The following is a 26,706-nucleotide window of genomic DNA, read 5'->3' on the forward strand; positions in this document are numbered from 1 at the left end:
TGTTGAAATGGAAGGAGTATCAGACCACTGCAAATCTACGAAGACCTGGCCGTCCCTCTAAACTTTCAGCTCATACAAGGAGAAGACTGATCAGAGATGCAGCCAAGAGGCCCATGATCACTCTGGATGAACTGCAGAGATCTACAGCTGAGGTGGGGGAGACTCTGTCCATAGGACAACAATCAGTCGTATATTGCACAAATCTGGCCTTTATGGAAGAAATGCAAGAAGAAAGCCATTTCTTAAAGATATCCATAAAAAGTGTTGTTTAAAGTTTGCCACAAGCCACCTGGGAGACACACCAAACATGTGGAAGAAGGTGCTCTGGTCAGATGAAACCAAAATTGAACTTTTTGGCAACAATGCAAAATGTTATGTTTGGCGTAAAAGCAACACAGCTCATCACCCTGAACACACCATCCCCACTGTCAAACATGGTGGTGGCAGCATCATGGTTTGGGCCTGCTTTTCTTCAGCAGGGACAGGGAAGATGGTTAAAATTGATGGGAAGATGGATGGAGCCAAATACAGGACCATTCTGGAAGAAAACCTGATGGAGTCTGCAAAAGACCTGAGACTGGGACGGAGATTTGTCTTCCAACAAGACAATGATCCAAAACATAAAGCAAAATCTACAATGGAATGGTTCAAAAATAAACATATCCAGGTGTTAGAATGTCCAAGTCAAAGTCCAGACCTGAATCCAATCGAGAATCTGTGGAAAGAACTGAAAACTGCTGTTCACAAATGCTCTCCATCCAACCTCACTGAGCTCGAGCTGTTTTGCAAGGAGGAATGGGAAAAAAATGTCAGTCTCTCGATGTGCAAAACTGATAGACATACCCCAAGCGACTTACAGCTGTAATCGCAGCAAAAGGTGGCGCTACAAAGTATTAACTTAAGGGGGCTGAATAATTTTGCATGCCCAATTTTTCAGTTTTTGATTTGTTAAAAAAGTTTGAAATATCCAATAAATGTCGTTCCACTTCATGATTGTGTCCCACTTGTTGTTGATTCTTCACAAAAAAATACAGTTTTATATCTTTGTTTGAAGCCTGAAATGTGGCAAAAGGTCGCAAAGTTCAAGGGGGCCGAATACTTTCGCAAGGCACTGTATGTTCAATTGTTCGGATTACCAGAATATAGTTAATTTCCCCCCACCTTCTGATGTTCCCTGAATCTCTATGTTAACCAAGGGTTTTGCAAATGTAACCTCAGTAGGGTAGAGAGAGGAAAAATGGGGGAAGAGGTATTTATGACTGTCATAAACCTATACCCCAGGCCAATGTCATGACAACATGAAGGAGACATTGTTTCATTGGTAAGCCATTCTAGTACTCAGTTGTCCTGTCATACGGTATACCCATGGGTAACACCAGGCCAGCCAACGACACCTCTCCCTCCAGACATAGGACTCGTTGTTAGGAAGACTTGAAAATGTCTTCTTGAAAAGGATTATAATCATGACTCTCTTCAGTGCTCCACTGTGAATGTTCTTGGAGGAACATCAAGATTGTATCTTACACTGCTATATTACTTTCAATTAAATGGAACTATGGTTACTGAGCTAACACCGTGTTCAGTTGCATTCAATTATAACCATGTGTTGAACCAAACAACAGGCTATAGAGAACACCTGGAGTCTACAGTGCCTTCAGAAAGTATTCATACCCCTTGACCATTTCCACATTTTGTTGTGTAACTGCCTGAATTTAAAGTGGATTAAATTGAGATATCTTGTCACTGGCCTAAACACAATACCCCATAATGTCATGGGGGAATTATGTTTTTAGAAATTTTTACAAATTAATTAAAAATGAAAAGCTGAAATGTCTTGAGTCAATAAGTATTCAACCCCTTTGTTATGGTGAAGTTCATTCAAATCAAATTGTATTAGTCAATACAAATAGTCCAGGTAGCCATTTGATAAAGTGTTCAGCAGTCTTACGGCTTTGGGGTAGAAGCTGTTAAGGAGCCTTTTGGTCCCAGACTTGGCGCTCCAGTACCGCTTGCTGTGCGGTAGCTGAGAGAACAGTCTGACTTGAGTGGCTCTAGTCTTTGACATTGTTTAGGGCCTTCCTCTGACACCACCTGGCATAGAGGTCCTGGATGGCAGGAAGCCCTCTGTAGCGCCTTGGGGTCGGATGAAGAGCAGTCGGATGCCGAGCAGTTACCATACCAAGCGGCGATGCAACCAGTCAGAATGCTCTCAACAGTGCAGCTGTAGAACCTTTTGAGGATCTGAGGTCTCATACCAAATCTTTTCAGCATCCTGAGGGGGAATAGGCATTGTCGTGACCTCTTCATGACTGTCTTGGTGTGTTTGGATCATGATAGGTCCTTCGTGATGTGGACACCAAGGAACTTCAAGTTCTCAATCCGCTCCACTACAGCCCTGTAGATGTCAATGGGGGCATGCTTGGCCCGCATTTTCCTGTAGTCCACAATCAGCTCCTTTGTCTTGCTCACATTGAGGTCAGGTCTCTCTATAGGTGGTCTCATCATTTGTGATCAGGCATACCACCTTCGTGTCGTCGGCAAACTTAATGGAGTTGGAGTCATGTGTGTCCACACAGTCATGGGTGAACAGGGAGTACAGGAGGGTCAGCATGGCGGATGTGTTGTTGCCTACCCTCACCACCTGGGGGCAGCCTGTGAGGAAGTCCAAGATCCAGTTGTAGAGGGAGGTGTTCAGTCCAAGGACCCTCAGCTTAGTGATGAGCTTGGAGGGCACTATGGTGTTGAATGCTGAGCTGTAGTCAATGAACAGCATTCTCACGAAGGTGTTCCTTTTGTCCAGGTAGGAAAGGGCAGTGTGGAGGGCAATAGAGATTGTGTCACCTGTGGATCTGTTGGTGCGGTATGTTATTTGGAATGGGTCCAGGGATTCTGGGATGATGGTGTTGATGTGAGACATGACCAGCCTTTCAAAGCATTTAATGGCTACAGACGTGAGTGCTGCAGGGCGATAGTCATTTAGGCAGGCTAACTTGGCGTTGAGCACAGGGACTATGGTGGTCTGCTTGAAACATATACAGTTGAAGTCGGAAGTTTACATACAATTAGGTTGGAAACATTAAAACTTGTTTTTCAACCGCTCAACAAATGTCTTGTTAACAAACTATAGTTTTGGCAAGTCGGTTATGACATTACTTTGTGCATGACACAAGTAAATTTTCCAACAATTGTTTACAGACAGATTATTTCACTTATAACTCACCGTATCACAATTCCAGTGTGTCAGGACTTTAGATACACTAAGTTGACTGTGCCTTTAAACAGTTTGGAAACTTCCAGAAAATAATGTCATGGCTTTAGAAGCTTCTGATAGGTTAATTGACATCATTTGAGTTAATTGGCGGTGTACCTGTGGATGTATTTCAAGGCCTACCTTCAAACTCAGTACTTATTTGCTTGACATCATGGGAAAATCAAAAGAAATCAGCCAAGACCTCAGAAAAAAAATTGTAGACCTCTACAAGTCTGGTTCATCCTTGGGAGCAATTTCCAAATGCCTGAAGGTACCACATTCATCTGTACAAACAATGGTACGCAAGTATAAACACCATGGGACCATGCAGCCGTCATACCGCTCCTAGGGATGAACGTACTTTGGTGCAAAAAGTGCAAATCAATTCCAGAACAACAGCAAATGACCTTGTGAAGATGCTGGAGGTAACGGGTACAAAAGTATCTATATCCACAGTAAAATGAGTTATATTTTGACATAACCTGAAAGGCTACTCAGCAAGGAAGAAGCCACTGCCTCAAAACCTCCATAAAAAAAGGTTTGCGACTGCACATGGGGACAAAGATCGTACTTTTTGGAGAAATGTACTCTGGTCTGATGAAACAAAAATAGAACTATTTTGCCATAATGACCATCATTATGTTTGGAGGAAAAAGGGGGATGCTTGCAAGCCGAAGAACACCATCCCAACCGTGAAGCACGGGGGTGGCAGCATCATGTTGTGGGGGTGCTTTTGCTGCAGAAGGGACTGAGGCATTTCACAAACTAGATGGCATCATAAGGCAGGAAAATGATGTGGATATATTGAAGCAACATCTTAAGACATCAGCCAGGAAGTTAAAGCTTGCTCACAAATGGGTCTTCCAAATGGACAATGACCCCAAACATACTTCCAAAGTTGTGGCAAAATGGCTTAAGGACAACAAAGTCAAGGTATTGGAGTGGCCTTCACAAAGCCCTGACCTCAATCCTATAGAACATTTGTGGTCAGAACTGAAAAAGTGTGTGCGAGCAAGGAGGCCTACAAACCTGACTCAGTTACACCAGCTCTGTCAGGAGGAATGGGCCGAAATTCACCCAACTTATTGTGGGAAGCTTGTGGAAGGCTACCTGAAACGTTTGACCCAAGTTAAACAATTTATAGGCTATGCTACCAAATACTAATTGAGTGTATGTAAACTTCAGACCAACTGGGAATGTGATGAAAGAAATAAAAGCTGAAATAAATAATTATCTCTACTATTATTCTGACATTTCACATTCTTAAAATTAAGTGGTCCTAACTGACCTAAGACAGGGAATTTTTACTAGGATTAAATGTCAGGATTTGTGAAAAACTAGTTTGAATTTATTTGGCTAAGGTGTATGTAAACTTCCGACTTCAACTGTAGGTATTACAGACTGGGTCAGGGAGAGCATGCCCTGTGTACACATCCTGGTAATCCATCTGGCCCTGTGGCCTTGTGAATGTTAACCTGTTTATAGGTCTTACTCACATCAGGTACGGAGAGTGTGATCACACAGTCGTCCGGAACAGCTAGTGCTCTCATGCTTGCCTCGAAGCGAGCATAGACTGCATTTAGCTTGTCTGGTATGCTCACGTTACTGGGCAGCTCACGGCTGGATTTCCCTTTGTAATCCATGATAGTTTGCAAGCCCTGCCACATCCAAGAAGCATCACAGTCGTTGTAGTAGGATTCGATTTTAGTCCTGTATTGATGCTTTGCCTGTTTGATACTTTGTCAGAGTGTGAAGCTGGATTTCTTATTAGCTTCCGGATTAGTGTCCCGCTCCTTGAAAGCGGCGGCCTGTAATCCATGGCTTCTGGTTGGGATATGTATGTACGATCACTGTGGGTACGACGTCGTAGAGGCACTTATTAAAACGCGAACTTTTTTCCAAATTAACTCCATAATATCGACAGAAACATGGCAAACGTTGTTTAGAATCAATCCTCAAGGTGTTTTTCACATATCTATTCGATGATAAGTCATTCGTGGCAGTTTAGTTTCTTCTCTGAAGAAATGGAACGCGCATGCACCTGGAGATTACGCAATAATTTTGACGCAGGACACCGGGCGGACACCTGGTAAATGTAGTCTCTTATGGTCAATCTCAATGATATGCCTACAAATACGTCACAATGCTGCAGACACCTTGGGGAAACGACAGAAAGGGCAGGCTCATTCCTGGCGCATTCACAGCCATATAAGGAGACATTGGAACACAGCGCCTTTAGAATCTGGGGCATTTCCTGTATGAAACTTCATCTTGGTTTCGCCTGTAGCATTAGTTCTGGGGCACTCACAGATAATATCTTTGCAGTTTTGGAAACGTCAGAGTTTTTTCTTTTCAAAGCTGTCAATTACATGCATAGTCGAGCATCTTTTCGTGACAAAATAATTTGTTTAAAACGGGAACGTTTTTTATCCAAAAATTAAAAGAGCGCCCTCTATCTCGAAGAAGTTAATGAAGCCGGTGACTGATATTCTCCTCAATGCCATCAGCTGAGTCCCGGAACATATTCCAGTGTGTGCTAGCGAAGCAGTCCTGTAGCTTAGGATTCACTTCATCGGACCACTTCTGCATTGAGTGCATCACTGGTACTTCCTGTTTGAGTTTTTGCTTGTAAGCAGGAATCAGGACGATATAGTTATGGTCAGATTTGCCAAATGGAGGCCTTTGTATGCGACGCTGTGTGTGGAGTAAAGGTGATCTATAGTTTTTTTCCCCTCTAGTTGCACATGTTACATACTGGTAAAAATGAGGTAAAACAGATTTCAGTTTTCCTGCATTAAAGTCCCTGGCCACTAGGAGAGCCGCCTCTGGATGTACATTTTCTTGTTAACTTATGGCCTTCTACAGCTCGTTGGGTGCAGCCTTTGTGCCAGGATCGATTTGTGGTGGTAAATAGACATCTACGGAGAATATAGATGAAAACACTCTTGATAAATAGTGTGGTCTACAGCTTATCTTGAGGTACTCTATCTCAGGCGAGCAAAACCTCAAGACTTCTTTAATATTAGAGATTGTGCACCAGCTGTTGTTGACAAAGAAACATACACCACCCCCCTGATCTTACTGGAGGCTGCTGTTCTTTCTTGCCGATGCATGGAAAACCCAGCTAACTGTATATTATCCATGTCCTTGTTCTGCCACTACTCAATGAAATATAGGAAATTACCGTTTTTAATGTCCCATTGATAGGATAGTCTTGAACGGGGCTCATCCAGTTTATTATTCAGTGATTGCACATTTGCCAGTAGAACGGACGGTAAGGGCGGACTATCCACTTGCTGATGCAGTCTCACCATGCATCTGGATCTTCGACCTCTGTAACGACGTCTCCTCTTCATACAAATGACGGAGTATTGGACCTGGTCAGGGAGGAGCAGTACTGTATATCCTTCGCGTCCAACACATTAAAGAAAAAATACTTGTCCAGTTCAAGGTGAGTAATCGCTTTTCTGATGTCCTGAAGCTCTTTTCGGTCATAAGAAACATTATGTACAAAAAAAGAAAAAAGAAAGCTCCCCAAAAACACACAAAATAGCATAATTGGTCAGGAACCTGTAAAAGAAGGAAGCTTGTACAGAATAAAAATATTCCAAAACATGCATCTTGTTTGCAACAAGGCACTAAAGTAAAACTGCTAAAAATGTGGCAAAGAAATTAACTCTATGTCCTGAATGCAAAGTGTTATGTTTGGGGCAAATCCAACACAACATATCACTGAGTACCACTCTTCATATTTTCAAGCATGGTGGTGGCTGCTTGTCATCGGCAAGTACTAGAGAGTTATTTAGGATAAAACTAAACAGAACAGAGCTAAGTACAGGCAGAATCCTAGAGTAAACCCTGGTTCAGTTTGCTTTCCACCAGACACTGGCAGACAAATTCACCTTTCAGCAGGAGAAAAACCTAAAATGCAAGGTCAAATATATACAAGTTGCTTACCAAGACAACATAGAATATTCCTGAGTGGCCTAGTTACAGTTTTGACTTAAATCATCTTGAAAATATATGTCAAAACTTGAAAATGGCTGTCCTACAATGGTCAACAACCAACTAACAGAATCTTTTAAAGAATAATGTGCCAACATTGTAGTATCCAGGTGTGAAAAGCTCTTAGAGACTCACAGATGTAATCGCTGCCAAATGTGATTCTATTGACTCAGGGGTGTGAATACTTATGTAAATTAGATATTTCATTTTCAATAAATGAGCAAAAATGTAAAATATGTTTTCACTTTGTCATTATGGGGTATTATGTGTACATCGGTAAGAAAGAAAATCTATTTATCCATTTTGAATTCAGGCTGTAACACAACACAATGTACAATAAGTTAAGGGGAATGAATACTTTCTGAACATTGGCTTGTAGAAACAATATTCAAGTAGACAGATTTAATGCCTGGCCAAAATGGAACGTTCTCGTTTGATAGCTTCACATTAGAGGAAAGTGGGGGAAATGAGAACGTAAATGACCTTTATTACCTAGTAGACTTAATAGACCCCATCATCAAGCTTGACAAGTTAAGTGCTCGACTTGACAGATGGATATAGATTAATAAAGAAATAAATAGATACACCAAATAGCCAATGCCATTGTCTTTTGTAAAAACGGCTGCAGTGGTAATGCGTAAGTAGCTTTTAATTTCACTTCAGAAAAGTGGTCAGAGCCATTGTGTTGTTGCCAGGTAATTGGGCCATTTCAGCTGTCCCTGAGAAGGAGTTTATGTCATGGCTCTGTAGGAAAAAATCTGTCATGTTTAGAATAAAAGAAGGAGTTGAGAGGCAATGGAGGAGATGGGATTTTTAGCTAGTTACCTTAAAGCTAGAGTCCTTCGTTGCTACATCCATTTTTGGATGTAAATATTTATGATATAAACCCATTGATTCTTGAAGAATATAACTTATAAATGCCTCATGAGCTTAGTTCAACTGCCATACCCCATCAGAACTGAAAATATAAGCTTGTTTTACTACAAAGTGTAAATATCTTAAGTGTAAACAAACACTGTATAGCCTTTCTCCAGCCCCATCCCTTAGCTTTTTAGCGAAACAGCGGGGGGGACCGCGGGGCGAACACTTTGTTACTGTTTCAATGAAGGATTCTAGCTGAATGAGTTGGCTAGATCAGCGTTATTAAACCGGGGGTCTATGGACCCCTAGCACTACTGCTGGGGGTCAGCAAAAAAATTAAATACTTGATAAGACAAGACGTGGATTTTGTGATGGGGGTCCCTGGGTCACCGGTTTGCCTGGGAGGGGGCAAGAAAAGGTTGGAAGACCCCTGGGCTATATTGAAAGGGTAATGGTGTGAGTGTACACCACTGTCCTTTTAACGGAGTCACGGGGGATGGGAGGTTGGTTCAAATAGTGCCCCCCCCGACAGTTCAGAGTAAAGGAAATCTCTGTTGAGGAGAGAGTTAGTTGTGGTTCAGTGAAGGGGCCATTAGACCTTATTCAGGCTGGAGTGACAGAGCTGACAGGAACCCTGATTGATGCACCGCTCTGTAACTCCTCTCCTCTCAGACACAGTGGTGTGTGTTCTCATGCATACCCGATTTACCACCAACCAAAGACCAGCTTACTTATTAGAACCATTCAGTTAAATGTAAAAGATGATATTACATATTATTTTACCATTGCCTTTTACGGTTTATGCATTCTCAACTGTAGTCTGAGGAAGTCTTTAGGAGAGTGGGTCAGTGGGAGCCATGAATTCAATGAATTAAAACAGAGGTGCAGATTGAATGGCATGAAATAAATCAGCTAATGTGGGCAACATATTAACATGTACACTCCAAGGTCTGCGTACTCTTCCAGAACTGTGGCAGAGTAACTGACACTAGCGGATGATAGAAGCTCACAGAGAACAGTGCCAAACCCTCTACTCTGGCAAGACTCTGGGGCTCCACACTCAAACCCCAAACTCTTCTCATGCTGGCATGGGGGTGGTGTGGCAGGCACTGGAGCCCAGTGGAGGCTTCTCTCCAGCCCATGACAGTGTGTGCTCAGGGGAATGGTTCTTACACACACATGTAAAACATGTCTACTGTTCCATGGGCAGTAGGATATGTCTGGCCAGAAGTTGCATTAGTCCACATAAAGGGATCCATGTTAACTGGAGCCTCTCATAAAGACCAGTAAACCGTGTCAATTTGTAGAGAGATACTTGGTTCTTTGTTCCATCAGTGGGCACTTTGAGAGTATTTGGATCCATCAGACAGACTATTGAATTCCCAAGCCGGAAATTTGTCATAGCTCTTGCCGTGTCTTTGGTTATGCCGGATTAAGTGATATGACATGCTATTCTATAAAATCCTTTCTCTGTAATTAATATTACCTAATTAATATTAATATAGCTAATCATGTAAATGTAATTAACTAGAAAGTCGGGGCCCCATGGAATAATATTTATAGAGCTGTTATCTTCCGAATAAACTCTTAAAGACCTAGTAATATTTGACATCAATAGAAGTCAATATTAATCTCATCTGAAAGTTGTAAATTCTTGGCTAACAAGTTGAATCAACAATACAAAATTGGGTTTAATTATTTATTTACTAAATTCCTAACTAATCACACAGAATTACATATACACAGAATGAATCATACCTTGATTACAAATTAAGTCATAAAGGAAAACGTCCCTAGCATACGGAACAGATATGACAGCTGGTTACACAAAGAAAAGGGGGCAGGGTTTGAGTGAAAGAACGGGAAGACTGAAGAACAAAGGGAGAAGCTATGTCTCTATCGGGCCGTAGGCAGCTACTCTATCGTAAATACAGAATCTTATGCATTCTAAATTACCGCCCATTTTGAAAAGGAAAATGCAATAAATATTTACTCTGAGCTGCGCTTCAGTAGGTTGGTCGTAGATGCTGGTTGTGTTGGCCAACAGATCTTCCTGTCCTCTGAAGAATGTCTCTGGTGGTAAATTGGATACGTTGTAGTAACGTCGTTGTGTGGTAGACGGGATACTCTGCCTGTTCTTTCCTAGCCCACGTTTGCAGCTGCTGTTGCTAACTCAACTGCTAGGAGGTATCACTTCTGTAGTGAATAGGAGTTCAAAGTTCATACCATTCTCAACCAAAGCTCACCCTGAGGCTGGCTTCGTTCTGTAGTTATCTGAATCCTTCTGACATCGGACCGTCATCCTAATGTACCCGGAACAGGAGGTTACATTTTCGTCAAGGGCTTATATAGTGGAGGGAGAAGGGTGTGTTTCATAGTTTACAGCCCATGTCTCTTCACAGGGGCGGGCCACTGATTGAGCAGACCTCTAACCTTTGAAAACCCAAATCTCTCATTTGGAAGCTAAAATTACATTTAACCTTTTCACCAATAATTTTATATTTAAATATTTGAATTGCACAACAATTCCATGTGAATCTGATAACTATAATGTGTAGACTTTCCCAGATACAGTTTAGGTCGTCCTGTCATCAGTCATAATGTCTCAGATGACAACCGAACTGACATCATATTCGTACCAACGCATATTTTCAACTATTTTCTATTACCGAAATATGGTTCCTTTCCCTCCACTTGTTCGATGTTCCCAGACTCTCTGTTTAACAAAGGCTATTCAATAGTCCCGCTGTAGAGTCAAGAGAGAGGGAAGGGAGAAAGGTATTTATGGGGGGGGGTCATAAACCTTACCCACAGGCCAACGTCATGACACTCTTTCACAAACTGTACTAATCGTTGAACAGCTTCAGACGCTTACTCATAGACACGGCTTGCTGCAGTAGTAAGACTGCATTTAAATTTCTCATGGAATATATTTTCCTGCTGTTTTGAATCTGTGAAGATTAACCTGTTGCTTCTACTCGGGACGCTTGCGTCCCAACTAGAGCTCTGGAAATGCAAATGCGCTACGCTAAATGCTAATAGTATTAGTTAAAACTCAAAAGTTCATTAAAATACACATGCAGGGTATCGAATTAAAGCTACACTCGTTGTGAATCCAGGCAACAAGTCAGATTTTTAAAATGCTTTTCGGCGAAAGCATGAGAAGCTATTATCTGATAGCATGCAACACCCCAAAAGACCCACAGGGGACGTAAACAAAATAATTAGCATTTCGGCGTTACACAAACCGCACAATAAAATAGAAAACATTCATTACCTTTCACCATCTTCTTTGTTGGCACTCCTAGATGTCCCATAAACACTATTTGGGTCTTTATTTCGATTAAATCGGTCCATATAAAGCCTAGATATCGTTATATGTAGACTGTGTGATAAACGAAAAAAACATCGTTTCAAAACGTAACGTCATTTTTTAAAATTCAAAAAGTCGACGATAAACTTTCACAAAACACTTCGAAATACGTTTGTAATGCAACTTTAGGTATTAGTAAACGTTAATAAGCGATAAAATTCATCAGGAGGTGATGTAAAGATCATTAGCTGTCCGTCTGGAAAAATGTCCGGCTAGAAACTCAACGAAAATATCCGGTCCTAGACCGGATTAGATACGGTGTCCTGCATGTGTTTGACCAAGAAAAAAACTCGAAGGGAAATGACAAGACTCTAGACACCGTGTGGAAGCTGTAGGTACTGCAACCTCAGTCAATTAATTGTGGTTCACCTTTATCAATGGGATCAAGTAGCGCATGGATATATTTTCCCATTTTCAGTGATCAGTTTTTCCTGTGCTTTTCGATGTAAATGCCGTTCTGGTAAAGCCACAGCAGTGATTTAACCAGTTTTTTAAACGTCTGAGTGTTTTCTATCCACACAGACTAAGCGAATGCATATACTATATTCCTGGCATGAGTAGCAGGGCGCTGAAATGTTGCGCGATTTTTAACAGAATGTTCAAAAAAGTAGAGGGTCGACTGAAGAGGTTAAAAATCACTACATCAGCCAGTCCCACCCTCCATGTCACCAGTATTTTGCAGAGTCATAGGGGTCTGTCCTTTCTTACCACAGCTCATTCACCCATGACACCATTAGCAGCATACCACCCTGCATCCCACTGCTGGCTTGCCTCTGAAGCTTAGCAGGGTTAGTCCTGGTCAGTCTGAATGGGAGATCAGATGCTGCTGGAAGTGGTGTTGGAGGGCCTGTGGGAAGAATTCTTTCTTCTGGTCTAAAAAAATATCCCAATGCTCCAGGGCAGTGATTGGGGACATTGCGCTTGTAGTGAGCTGTCTTTCGGATGGGACGTTAAACAGGTATCCTGGCTCTCTGTGGTCACTAAAAGATCCCATGGCACTTATCATAAGAATAGGTGTGTTGACCCTGGTGTCCTGGCTAAATTTCCAATCTGGCCCTCATTCCATCATGGCCACCTAATCATCCCCAGCTTTCAATTGGCTCATTCATTCCCCCTTCTCTCCCCTATAACTATTCTCCAGGTCGTTGCTGTAAATTAAAATGTGTTCTCAGTCAATTTACCTGGTAAAATAAGGGTAATTAAAAAATAAATGAGATGAGACAGGAAAGGCTTGCATTGACTGTATTCTTTGGAACCGTATACACATGAGTATACACCTCAAGAAAATACAGAATAACATCAAGGTACAAGTGTAGCTACAGTAGCCACTGGCAGTTAGCTATATGTAATATCTTAACACAGAAAGCCATACTCTTGTGTTTTGGTCAGTTTGTCTCCTGTGCCCTATAAGGACATTTGGAAATTGCATCTGAACCAACATCTGGTAAATAAGAAAACAAGAAACAGATGGAAATATTGCACTAGGTGAGATTACAGGGTATCTGTCTCTGTGTGAGGGATCCCTGATGCTCCACTCTGAGTAGAGGCATTATCTAGAGCTATAAAACATTCACCCAGAGCGAGAAAACGAGCGAGAACAAGTGAGAGAGAGGGACAGACCGAACAATGCATACAGAAAGAAAAGGCAGAGAAAGGAGAAAATATGTTTTGTAGTACAACCGAAATACTTTTATTTCATGTAGCTTGAATCCAAATTGGTGAAGGAAACAGGGTCATCATCAACATTACATTAAACGTTGGCTGTAATGAGACTTTCCTAATGATGAAGTCTATCTGACAAAAAGGTAACATTGCTTTATCTGATATATGTGAAGAATCACTGTAGTTTTCCTCCAACAAGCTCTGCCTTATTCTTGTGGGAAACAGTGTTGGAATATGGAGATCCTGCTTCATCCTTTAGGTGTCCTGTGGGACATTTTTACCTTGTGAGGAACGCGGGTGTTCAGGAGATTGGAACACTGACAGTTTTACCACCCTTATCTTGCTTGTTCAAATCGTCCTCTACACGTTTCTCTCCTTGTAAATCCACACACATCTTGGAGACATAAAAAGAACAACACGCTGAGGCAAGCCTTTTGAGAGCTCTGCTAGTTTACTTCAGCCAATAAAAATGGATCGGTTACAGGAAGCCCAATATTTCAAAAATTATGATGAAGACTTCAATGTCAGTGTAGTAACTTAGCATCGGCCTCACTCAGTGTCATTGTTTATGGAGATTTTGGAGTCCTTTTTTTAAAATCCAGGGCAACATCGTATTGATAGTTTCAGCATGACAATCAGAAAAATAACATGCATTGTCAATAATAGCAGAAAACTATTGAATTTCACGGCTTGCCAGTGGAGGTTGAGGCAGTTAACAGCAGTTGAAAGAGCAACAACCCAGACGCATGTCTTTTTAGGTGAGGGATGCGTCACCACACTTAGTAGAGGAAATGTCGGATGGCTTTTTTGTAGAGTTTTTAAATATGTAACTCAGACAGCCATAATTCTGAGCTGAGCATGAAGTCTAGTCTAGCGTGGCAGATTTACTTTCTTAGAGAACTAACAATGTTTTTTCTTCCTCTCTGATTTGGCTCCTAATTCACTCAGCCTAGTGCCAGCCACAGTTAGAGAGGATGGGGAACACAGATACACACACACACACACACACACCACACACACACACACACACACACACACGCACGTTTGTTTTACTCTCCTTGTGGGGACCAAACAATTGACTCCCATTCAAAATCCTATTTTCCTTAACCTAAACCTAAACCTACCTTGACCCTAAACCTCAAACACTAATTGTAACCCTAAACCTAACCCCTAAGCCTAAAATAGCATTTTTCCTTGTGGGGACCGGCAAATGTAGTTCACTCACTCACTCACTCACTCACTCACTCACTCACTCACTCACTCACTCACTCACTCACTCACTCACACTTGTCAAAATAATAGGGTTTGGCCTGATTTGTTCACCCCTCACCATAAACCCTGTGGGCTCCAAAAAATATATAACATTTGTGTTAGGGAGATTCCATTCCACTTAGCTAGAGTTTCACTCACTTAAACATAGCTTCATATCTCATAGTCCAAAAACCAAATCCGCAAATTAAATAAAATAAAAAATGAATTGAATAGATTAAAAAGCAGGCCCTTTGAGGCAAGGAAAGCAGCACATTTGGAACAGTCTGAATGATAGGAAGTGCTGGGGGCCTGTAGACTGCTGCCTCACCGCTAGCCAGGCTCAGCGTATTGATAACGCGGTGCAAAGCTGGAGCAGCGGTGCGTGAAAGAGAGCCAGAGAGCCTCCTCTCGCTGACTGATGACTATCCCCTCCCCTCTTTTAGCCAGAGCAGCAGTGCACAGACAACCGCTTAACATGACCAACATCTCTCCCTGCTGCTGCTACAGTAAGGATGCTCAGTCACATAGAATTGCCGGGATGTAAGACATTCATACAAACAGATACACCATTAGATGCTATGGGGGTAATATCCTACACTCCTCCCTCCATCCCTGGTCGAGGGCTTGCTGTGGTGCCCTCCACCCTCCGTGGGTTAAGATGATGGGTTGTTGGAGATGGTGGCCTGGGGGATTGTGGTGGTAGCAGAGAGAGAGGGAGGAAATTGAATGGGCTGAATGGGTTTAATTCATAAAACATGTTATGGGCATTTCAACTTTATTGCTGTCTGTAAGGGGAAAGGAGGGCTGCAAATCAAATGTGCTATAAAGTGAGCTCAGTTCGATGCCATAGTATTTATATTACAACAATTCTATGACCAAGGATACCTCAGTACTGCTTAACGGAATGGTATGACGAGTTCATACGTCTGTAGTGTTTCCTAAGAGATTTGAAAGCCATTCAATTAAATGAGACTCTTCAGTCAAGCATGTTTTTTCATACAGTTTCAGCACAGAAGGCCTTTATTTCATAACATTGATCAAACATGTAGGATGGTTGCAATACTAAAGAGTAAGGAAGCATCCATACAGGTGACATTGCCCCATCTGTCTGTTCCCTTAGCTCCTTCCATGGTTCCCATCATGCACCAGGTCAGCTCCACCATGAAGAGCTTCACATTGTCATGGCCACAACCTGAGCAGCCCAATGGAATCATCCTGGACTATGAACTGAGGTACTATGAAAAGGTAAGACAACATTTTAATAATGAATGTCTGAAATAAGAACTAAAATACACGAGCAGATCATTATGTCCACCAGAGGCATCTCTTTTACGTTCAATGGAAAGACACCCAGAAGGTTGTCTCTATTGGGTGAATCTTCTGGGTGGGTATTGGTCTACCAAGCTTGCTAGGAATATTAGCCTTTATGCCTTTATCCTTTCAACCATGGGACTCAATATTCATGTGTTATTATACTTGACACGTTTACTCTAATTTTATTGTACCCTCTGATTTTTGAGTCATTCCCCTCGTTACCTTGGAGAGTGTGCATCCGAGAATGCATTTGCAACCTTGATAATTATCCATTAATTGCGTTTAACCGGCGTCTTCTTTGGATGAGCACAGAGCACTGGGTTGCTAGGATACTGGCGTGCTTGGACCCATTTTGTGTGAAAGGTGTCCTCTCAGTCTGGGTCTTTCGCCAACCCTGTCTGACCTGTGGCTCCTCCACACAGCCTTTCCCCCCCCCTGAGTAGAGGCAGCACACATAGCCTTTCAACTCTATATCATTAGGTAGTAAATATGCAGCTTCCCCTGTGCTTAGAGAGGGCTGCCCTGTGGTCTTGCTAACCTTATATCCACTCCATTGCCCTAACCTCCTTCTGTCTCTCTCAGCTTCCTCTTTCTCTCACTCTGTTTTACACTGTTTTTTCATTGTTGTTTCCATTTCCTTTTCATTGTCTCTCTCTGCCTGCTGCACCTCTGCAGTCTTCTGTCAGTATCCTTCTCTGGCTCTCGTCTTTTCCTCTCTGATATAGTATGGTCATACCTATGGAGTTCATGGATACGATGTCACTTGTGGTTTCTATTGAAAAGGCTGCGTTGACAGCACTGTACACTCATAAAGCCTGCATTTACTGTATATTATCCAACATAATGCAGTCAAATGTGCTCTTTCAGAGAGTTTGGTCAAAACCCTCTCTGTCCTCTGATGACTTACTGTTTTCCTGGTCAATCAGTGAAAGGTTGTTATTAATAAGCACTTCATATGTCCAGTTCTGAGAGTACGAGAAGATGGAGGCTAGCTGGCCTATTTAAACAGGCTAAGTTGCGTTAAAGATATTGAGTGTTCTGTATGTCAAAGACAACTAGCAATTTTAGCATTCTTACTTTTAATGGACAGGGTTGTTTTCATCAGTCTGTGTCTATATTTGTGTGCCTGCCCCCATCCCCCAAGCCAGGGATGGGCAACTGGGATAACCCTTTTGTAGGCCGGTGGACAATCAGCAGGAACAATGCAAAAGTAATTCTGCTTTGAAAGTTGATAAATTTGTAACCTCACTTTTGAGAAAATGGCCCTTGAATGTTTTGGTACCTACTGGAGAGCTCTTCTACACCCATTCAGCATCATTCACACTCGTTTAAGCTTGAGCGTCACCCATCTCTTTAAGGATTCACATGTACTAAACAACCAAAGATTTCAAGACCAAAGTCTGTGAATTTACCAACTACCTCTATCGACAGTTGTCGCAGAGACATCATAAACATTATATTGAAATAGTTACTTGCATAGTGGAGTATTTTGTTTAGACATGTAGCTAGCTAGCTAAACAATGAACCATAATCCCAACTCATAATGTTACTACCCTGCATGAACCTGCAGGTAGCTAACCAACCAGGTTCAATGTTAGCTAGCTAACATTAGGCTATAACTAGCAATGTAAATGGCTCTGAGATACGAATAATATTACTACACCGATCATACACGTAACATTAGATAGCTAGCTAATGTTAGCTAGCTAGCTAACAGTACACATTCTGACAAACTAGAAACATGTAATATCTGAAAATGTTGCTAGCTAGACTCTCTTACCCGTATACATGGATGGACATTTCTCCTTCTCTGTCACGGATTCCATGGTTGCTCTTAGTTTGAAGATGTAATTCAGAGCCTTCTGTGTTCTCTTGTCGACTCCGTCTGCATATTTGCAATAAAACGCCAGAATTTTCTCCATCTCCTTAGCTATCATACTCTACATGGCAGACCAATCCTAACTCCTCTCTCGGCATGTCCAATCATGGCTAGTGGGAAGCAGCCTTTTCCCATGGATAAACCAGCTAGGCCCGTAATTTAACAATTTTATTTGTATTTACAAATGACATATACGTTTGTTATTAAGGCAAATGAAAGTTCACATCCCCCCCCAAAAACATTTTGATAAAAACTTTCAAATGGTGCCCTTGTGAAGTAAACTCAGCAAAAATAGAAACGTCCTCTCACTGTCAACTGCGTTTATTTTCAGCAAACTTAACGTATAAATATTTGTATGAACATAACAAGATTCAACAACTGAGACATTAACTGAACAAGTTCCACAGACATGTGACTAGCAGACATTGCATAATGTGTCCTTGAACAAAGGGGAGGGGTTTGGCCACCAGCTGCATTAAGTACTGCAGTGCATCGCCTCCTCATGCACTGCACCAGATTCGCCAGTTATTGCTGTGAGATGTTACCCCACTCTTCCACCAAGGCACCTGCAAGTTCCCAGACATTTCTGGGGGGAATGGCCCTCACCCTCACATCCAACAGGTCCCAGACGTGCTCAATGGGATTGAGATCCGGGCTCTTCGCTGGCCATGGCAGAACACTGACATTCCTGTCTTGCAGGAAATCACGCACGGAACGAGCAGTATGGCTGGTGGCATTGTCATGCTGGATGGTCATGTCAGGATGAGCCTGCAGGAAGGGTTCCACATGAGGGAGGAGGATGTCTTCCCTGTAATGCACAGCGTTGAGATTGCCTGCAATGACAACAAGCTCAGTCCGATGATGCTGTGACACACCGCCCCAGACCATGATGGACCCTTCACCTCCAAGTCAATCCCGCTCCAGAGTACAGGCCTCGGTGTAACACTCATTCCTTTGACGATAAACACAAATCCGACCGTCACCCCTGGTGTGACAAAACCGACTCCTCAGTGAAGAGCACTTTTTGCCAGTCCTGTCTGGTCCAGCGACAGTGGGTTTGTGCCCATAGGCGGCGATGTTTCCGGTGATGTCTGGTGAAGACCTGCCTTTACAACAGGCCTACAAGCCCTCAGTCCAGCCTCTCTCGGCCTATTGCGTACAGTCTGAGCACTGATGGAGGGATTGTGCGATCCTGGTGTAACTCGGGCAGTTGTTGTTGCCATCCTGTACCTGTCCCGCAGGTGTGATGTTCGGATGTACCGATCCTGTGCAGGTGTTGTTACACGTGGTCTGCCACTGCGAGGACGATCAATTGTCCATCCTGTCTCCCTGTAGTGCTGTCTTAGGCATCTCACAGTACGGACATTGCAATTTATTGCTCTGGCCACATCTGCAGTCCTCATGCGTCCTTGTTGCATGCATGCAGATGAGCAGGGACCTGGGCATATTTCTTTTGGTGTTTTTCAGAGTCAGTAGAAAGATAATTAATAAAAATCCCAAATAACCCGACAGATCTTCATTGTAAAGGGTTTAAGCACTGTTACCCATGCTTGTTCAATGAACCATAAACAATTATTGAACATGCACCTGTGGAATGGGCGTTAAGAAACTAACAGCTTACAGACGGTAGGCAATTAAGGTCATAGTTGTGAAAACTTAGGACACTGTTTTCACAACTATGACCTTAATTGCCTACCGTCTGTAAGCTGTTAGTTTCTTAACGCCCATTCCACAGGTGCATGTTCAATAATCGTTTATGGTTCATTGAACAAGCTTGGGTAACAGTGCTTAAACCCTTTACAATGAAGATCTGTGGGGTTATTTGGGATTTTTATGAATTATCTTTGGAAGATAGGGTCCTGAAAGTGCTGTTTCTTTTTTTGCTGAGTTTAGTTGTGCACAACATACACCTAGTTTCCTGAAACGAGTCACATATTTCAATATAAAGACATACCTTTTTTCATCACAGCGGAAGTCACAGGTTTGTTTGAGGTGGTTCTGTACTGTGTTTCATTTCAGGCCTCCCACAGTGGTTCCATAGACACACCATAGTGTTGAACAAACTCATTTCCTCAGAGAGACAATAGTATTATCGTGGAGATAGGGATATGGATATTTACCTGGATCGCAGCTGTATTGCAAAGAAGAGATGAGGAGAATCAGAGTCCTCAGGGTGGAGAGTCAGAAAAGATGGCCCCACACACACACAACGGAAGGAGAATAATACATTCTACTATTACCCCAGGACCAGGTTACACTCCCACACAGAAAATAATGGAGAGAATTCTGGATCAAATTGCAGGAATACGAGTCTGAGCGCCTTGTTCTATTTCCATACTTGTTTTATCTACCTGGTCTGCCTAATATGATGGCTTTATCACCTCTGTCTGGGCAACAGGAAAATGTGTCAGAGCTAAAAGTAAAGATGATTTAAAGTTCTTTTTGAAATCATGAAGTCATCAGAGTCCCACCACAGTGTATGATGCTTTGCGGTTTACTACATATCTTTCATACAAAAAAAACACAGCTCACGAATAGGGTTCATGCTTCATGAAATCGATAATTATGTATGGAGGGCCAGTATAACACGCTGTTTCCTGTCCTGCCACTCTCTTCCTAGTTTCACCCCCCGTCCAGTATTTCTGTGTTTAATGCCAGTTACTTAGCTGCACTCTCCAGGGAATGTCTGGAGCCATGGGGTTGGTTTAGATTTGGGATTGGGCGTGGATTGCACCATTGGCCAATGAAAGCAGATATAAAATCTCTATTCTAGCGAAGGTCTTTTTCTTCCTCCTGCTCTGTGCAGACAATGAAGAAGAGGTGGGCTCCCGATGGGGCAGCACACTGATAATGTCAGCACTCCCTGTCACAATATCCTATTATGTAATGCTCTACTCGGTCCAAGTACAAACCCCATTCCGCATTTTCTGCATGTGTGAGGAGAATTCCATTTGCTAGCCTTTGCTGAGGTAGTGGATTTCATCTTGGCCTTCTTGCTGAGCATCAAAGCTGGTGTGATGATAAGCAGTGAGAATATTGGCGTGATGGCAAGGTGGAGTCTGCAATTGAAATTGAAATGGCAAGGGCAACGAGGCATATTTCATCCGTCAGCTTTGACTGAAGTGCCACGGAACACTACCAGGCTGAACATTGCCAGGCTGAACACTGCTAGGCTGAACACTGCTAGGCTGTTGAGAGCTAAATTCACAGTCCCCCTCTGCAGCTCTGGGAGTCTCCACCCCTCACAAATCTTTAAGAAGGCCAGGCGGGGATAAGGCCAGAGGAGGATGGGTTGGGGCTTCAGAGGGATGGAATTGGGAGTGGTTGTAAAGGGCGGTTCACTGGGTATTTCTGGGGAAGAGAGATAAGTGGCCTTGGGCATTTAAGGAATTCCAGGCATTATACAAAGTCCCCATATCTAATTCTGCACAGGACCTTGTCATTTAGGCAGTACATGCGCTGAGCGAGGAAGCAGCTATATTTCAGGGGTGAAGTTGCATCTAATTTCTACTCAGTGTTTTTCTTCTGATAAAGGAAGGTCAGAGCCTCCATTAGCTGAGGAGTGTTACCTTCCTTCCTCTGTCTCTCTCTGTCTCTGTGGGTTGGCTGTTTTTGTGTGTCTGCTGTGTATGCACACACTTTTCCTTGTATAAATTACCACCATGGAGGATACTTACAGTTTGTATGGTCCAGATACTAAAAATGTGTCCAGTCTTTATACAAACCAGAAGACCTAACCTGCCACATACCAAGTCACACATTCTCACTAAACACTTACTAAACACATGCTGAACATGTACATACACTCATGTGTTCAGTAAAAAGATCAGCATACAATCCACCTCTCACACAATATATGTTCTCCCTGTATCCCTTCACTCTGGTCTGAGGCGAAACTGAACACGTCTCACGGTTTTTCCACCTCCTGCTCTTGTTTGCTCTCATCCCTCCACAGAGGAAAGAGTCTGGAAGGAGAGAGACAGAGAGGGATTAAAGCAAACAGAGAAAGAAAAGCAAATGCCATGAGCTCTCTAAGTACACACAATGCCAGTGAAAAGGTGTGTTGTGATGAGCCAACGATCTGAAAGGAGAGATGTGTGTGGTAACTCTGGTTGATGATTGATGATGGACATGTCTATGCATGGATTCTAAAACCCGGATCAGCTACCAATATGCTGCACATGGTGAAAGATCTAATATGGGGATGTTGTTTGGAACTCTTTTTTTTCTCAACACCCCACTCATTGCTCGATGTCCCTATTTCTGGTTTTATGTGGCCAAATTAAAAGAGTTCTAAAATGATATACTGTGTGTATGTGAAAAACCTAATTCCCCTCTATGGCTGTATACAGATTACAACACTGGAGGCCAATGTGGATATCCACCATCCAGAATAATCTCATACACAAACATAAAGAGGAATAAGGGCCATTTTGTTATCTAAGCCCACAGGGCAGTATGTAGTGTCTATTAGGATTAGGGGTTGACTCGAGTTGTTACTCCACTGCCTAAAGGCTGCAGGCCCAGTGTGATGAACAGATGTAATATCCTCTAACTCTCTTTCTCCTATTTTTCAATCTCTCCGTTATTGTTACAGGACCACACTGAGTTGAATTCAACCATGGTGCGGAGCCAGACCAACACTGCCCGTGTGGAGGGTCTGAGGCCAAGCATCATGTACGTGGTACAGGTCCGTGCCAGGACGGTGGCAGGCTTCGGCAAATACAGCAGCAAGCAGTGCTTCCAAACCCTGACAGATGGTATGCTCTCTGTGTGTGTGTGTGTGTGTGTGTGTGTGTGTGTGTGTGTGTGTGTGTGTGTGTGTGACCACCATGCGGGTCTTTGTGTCTGTGGACTGGGTGTGGGAGTTTGGCTATAGTAATAACTTCAAACATTAACTACCATTACTGCAATACATTTGTATGTGTTGACGCAGAGCAGGTGGTGATTTTTTAAAAATTAAACAGATATTCCCTTGATATTAAGGTTTATTTTTAATATACATATCCCAAAGTCATTGTCTGGATTGAAGTAGTTCCTACTAGAGCCATGAATCCGCAGTGCCTTCAGAAATGATTCACACCCCTTGACTTTTTCCACATATAGTTGTGTTATAAAGTGGGATTAAAATGGATTTAATTGTAATTTTTTTGTCAACAGTCTACACAAAATACTTTAATGTCAAAGTGGAATAATATTTCATCATCATTTTTTTTAAAGGTGTCAAGTTGGTTGTTGATCTTTGCTAGACAGCCATTTTCAAGTCTTTTCAAGCTGATTTAAGTCAAAACTGTAACTACTGTAGGCCACTCAGGAACATTTAATGTCATCTTGGTAAGTAACTCCAGTGTAGATTTGAGTTTTAGCTTATTGTCCTGCTGAAATGTGAATTTGTCTTCCAGTGTCTGTTAGAAAGCAGACCGAACCAAGTTTACCTCTAGGATTTTGCCTGTGCTTAGCTCTAGACCTTTTCTTTTTATAAAAAAAACTCCCTCGTCCTTGCTGTTGACAAGCATACCCATAACATGATGCAGCCACCACCATTCTTAAAAATATGAAAAGTGGTACTGAGTTATGTGTTGTGTTGGATTTGCTCCAAACATAATGCATTGTGTTCAGGACAAAAGTTAATTTCTTTGCCACATATTATGCAGTTTTACTTATTGCAAACAGGATGCATGTTTTGGAATATATATATTTTTTTGTACAGGCCTTCTTGTCACTGTCATTTAGGTTAGTATTGTGGAGTAACTACAATGTTGTTGTTTTATCCTATCACAGCCATTAAACTCTGTAACTGGTTTAAAATCACTTTTGACCTCATGGTGAAATCCTGGAGCAGATTCCTTCCTCTCTGTCAACTGAGTTAGGAAGGACTCCTGTATCTTTGTAGTGACTGGGTGTATTGATACACCATCCAAAGTTGAATAAATTCTCCATGCTCAAAGGGATATTCAATGTCTGCTTTTGTATAGTCGATGCAACTTATCTTTCTAATCGACCTGGCCCGGGTATCCTGGAAGGACATTGACCTCATCCCGTCAGTTGAGGATGCCTGGTCATTCTTTAAAAGTAACTTCCTCACCATTTTAGATAAGCATGCTCCGTTCAAAAAAGGCAGAAATAAGAACAGATATAGCCCTTGGTTCACTCCAGACCTGACTGCCCTCGACCAGCACAAAAACATCCTGTGGCGGACTGCAATAGCATCGAATAGTCCCTGCGATATGCAACTGTTCAGGGAAGTCAGGAACCAATACACGCAGTCAGTCAGGAAAGCTAAGGCCAGCTTCTTCAGGCAGAAATTTGCATCCTGTAGCTCTAACTCCAAAAAGTTCTGGGACACTGTGAAGTCCATGGAGAACAAGAGCACCTCCTCCCAGCTGCCCACTGCACTGAGGCTAGGTAACACGGTCACCACCGATAAATCCATGATTATTGAAAACTTCAACAAGCATTTCTCAACGGCTGGCCATGCCTTCCGCCTGGCTACTCCAACCTCGTCCAACAGCTCCACCCCCCCCGCAGCTACTCGCACAAGCCTCTCCAGGTTCTCCTTTACCCAAATCCAGATAGCAGATGTTCTGAAAGAGCTGCAAAACCTGGACCTGTACAAATCAGCTGGGCTTGACAATCTGGACCCTCTATTTCTGAAACTATCCGCCGCCATTGTCGCAACCCCTATTACCAGCCTGAGATCCCCAAGGATTGGAAAGCTGCCGCAGTCATCCCCCTCTTCAAAGGGGGAGACACCCTGGACCCAAACTCTTACAGACCTATATCCATCCTGCCCTGCCTATCTAAGGTCTTCGAAAGCCAAGTCAACAAACAGGTCACTGACCATCTCGAATCCCACCGTACCTTCTCCGCTGTGCAATCTGGTTTCCGAGCCGGTCACGGGTGCACCTCAGCCACACTCAAGGTACTAAACGATATCATAACCGCCATCGATAAAAGACAGTACTGTGCAGCCGTCTTCATCGACCTTGCCAAGGCTTTCGACTCTGTCAATCACCATATTCTTATCGGCAGACTCAGTAGCCTCGGTTTTTCTGATGACTGCCTTGCCTGGTTCACCAACTACTTTGCAGACAGAGTTCAGTGTGTCAAATCGGAGGGCATGCTGTCCGGTCCTCTGGCAGTCTCTATGGGGGTGCCACAGGGTTCAATTCTCGGGCCGACTCTTTTCTATGTATATATCAATGATGTTGCTCTTGCTGCGGGCGATTCCCTGATCCACCTCTACGCAGACGAAACAATTCTATATACTTCCGGCCCGTCCTTGGACACTGTGCTATCTAACCTCCAAACGAGCTTCAATGCCATACAACATTCCTTCCGTGGCCTCCAATTGCTCTTAAATGCTAGTAAAACCAAATGCATGCTTTTCAACCGTTCGCTGCCTGCACCCACACGCCTGACTAGCATCACCACCCTGGATGGTTCCAACCTTGAATATGTGGACACCTATAAGTACCTAGGTGTCTGGCTAGACTGTAAACTCTCCTTCCAGACTCATATCAAACATCTCCAATCGAAAATCAAATCTAGAGTCGGCTTTCTATTCCGCAACAAAGCCTCCTTCACTCACGCCGCCAAACTTACCCTAGTAAAACTGACTATCCTACCGATCCTCGACTTCGGCGATGTCATCTACATCTGCGACCTGCATCTGCTTCCAACACTCTACTCAGAAAAATGTATGCAGTTTATCACAGTGCCATCCGTTTTGTCACTAAAGCACCTTATACCACCCACCACTGCGACCTGTATGCTCTAGTCGGCTGGCCCTCGCTACATATTGGTCGCCAAACCCACTGGCTCCAGGTCATCTATAAGTCCATGCTAGGTAAAGCTCCGCCTTATCTCAGTTCACTGGTCACGATGGCAACACCCACCTGTAGCACGCGCTCCAGCAGGTGTATCTCACTGATCATCCCTAAAGCCAACACCTCATTTGGCCGCCTTTCGTTCCAGTTCTCTGCTGCCTGTGACTGGAACGAATTGCAAAAATTGCTGAAGTTGGAGACTTTTATCTCCCTCACCAACTTCAAACATCTGCTATCTGAGCAGCTAACCGATAGCTGCAGCTGTACATAGTCTATCGGTAAATAGCCCACCCATTTTTACCTACCTCATCCCCATACTGTTTTTATTTATTTACTTTTCTGCTCTTTTGCACACCAATATCTCTACCTGTACATGACCATCTGATCATTTATCACTCCAGTGTTAATCTGCAAAATTGTAATTATTCGCCTACCTCCTCATGCCTTTTGCACACAATGTATATAGACTCTCTATTTTTTCTACTGTGTTATTGACTTGTTAATTGTTTACTCCATGTGTAACTCTGTGTTGTCTGTTCACACTGCTATGCTTTATCTTGGCCAGGTCGCAGTTGCAAATGAGAACTTGTTCTCAACTAGCCTACCTGGTTAAATAAAGGTAAAATAAAATAAAAAATCTGTCTTGTTAAGCACATTTTTACTCATGAAGTTATTTAGGCTTGCTATAACAAAGGGATTGACTACTTAGTGATTCAAGACAATTTAGCTTTTCATTTTGATTAATTTGTAAACATTTCTAAAAACATAATTCCACTTTGACATTATGGGGAATTGAGTGTAGATCTGTGCCAAAATCTAAATTGAATCCATTTTAAACACAACGAAATGTGGAAAAGTCAAGGGGTGTGAATAAATTATGAAGGCACTGTAGAAAATAAATATATGGCTCTGACTAATTCCATTTGTTCGGGGAAATTGCACATTTGAGGTGTTAGCCATAGTGAGTCTGCAGGTGGCACAGCTGCATGGCGTAGTGGAGGAAAGCAGCCAACAGAGAGCCCCTGCATGCTCACAGTGTGGTGTAGCTCGTTAAGGGATCTCTAGCAGCAGCGCCTGCCGAAGACTTGGGGTTGCAGCAGCATCCGTTCCCCCCCAAAACAGTTGAGTCATCAGTCTTAGAAAAGTTGTCTGGTCATGAGACTATAAAACTCTAAACCCAATAAAAAGTTTACAAAATAAAGCTTTTATGCAAATGTTGCACCAAAATAAGTCTAAAATATTTGTTATCACTAGGAGCTATTTTGAAAGCTTCCACAAAATG

The 26,706-nt window shown here is 42.7% G+C and overlaps 1 protein-coding gene across 1 annotated transcript in view; it reads left to right on the forward strand.

The window, feature by feature from the left end:
• Nucleotides 1-26,706, forward strand: part of LOC115108408 (ephrin type-B receptor 1-like) — a 208,327-nt gene that overhangs the window by 138,796 nt on the left and 42,825 nt on the right. The window contains exons 6-7 of the mRNA XM_029632688.2: nt 15,523-15,647; nt 22,193-22,355. Coding sequence (XP_029488548.1) covers nt 15,523-15,647; nt 22,193-22,355 — 288 coding nt within the window. The remainder of the gene's footprint in view (nt 1-15,522; nt 15,648-22,192; nt 22,356-26,706) is intronic.

This window comes from Oncorhynchus nerka, linkage group LG24, assembly GCF_034236695.1.
Source record: "Oncorhynchus nerka isolate Pitt River linkage group LG24, Oner_Uvic_2.0, whole genome shotgun sequence".
NCBI lineage: Eukaryota > Metazoa > Chordata > Actinopteri > Salmoniformes > Salmonidae > Oncorhynchus > Oncorhynchus nerka.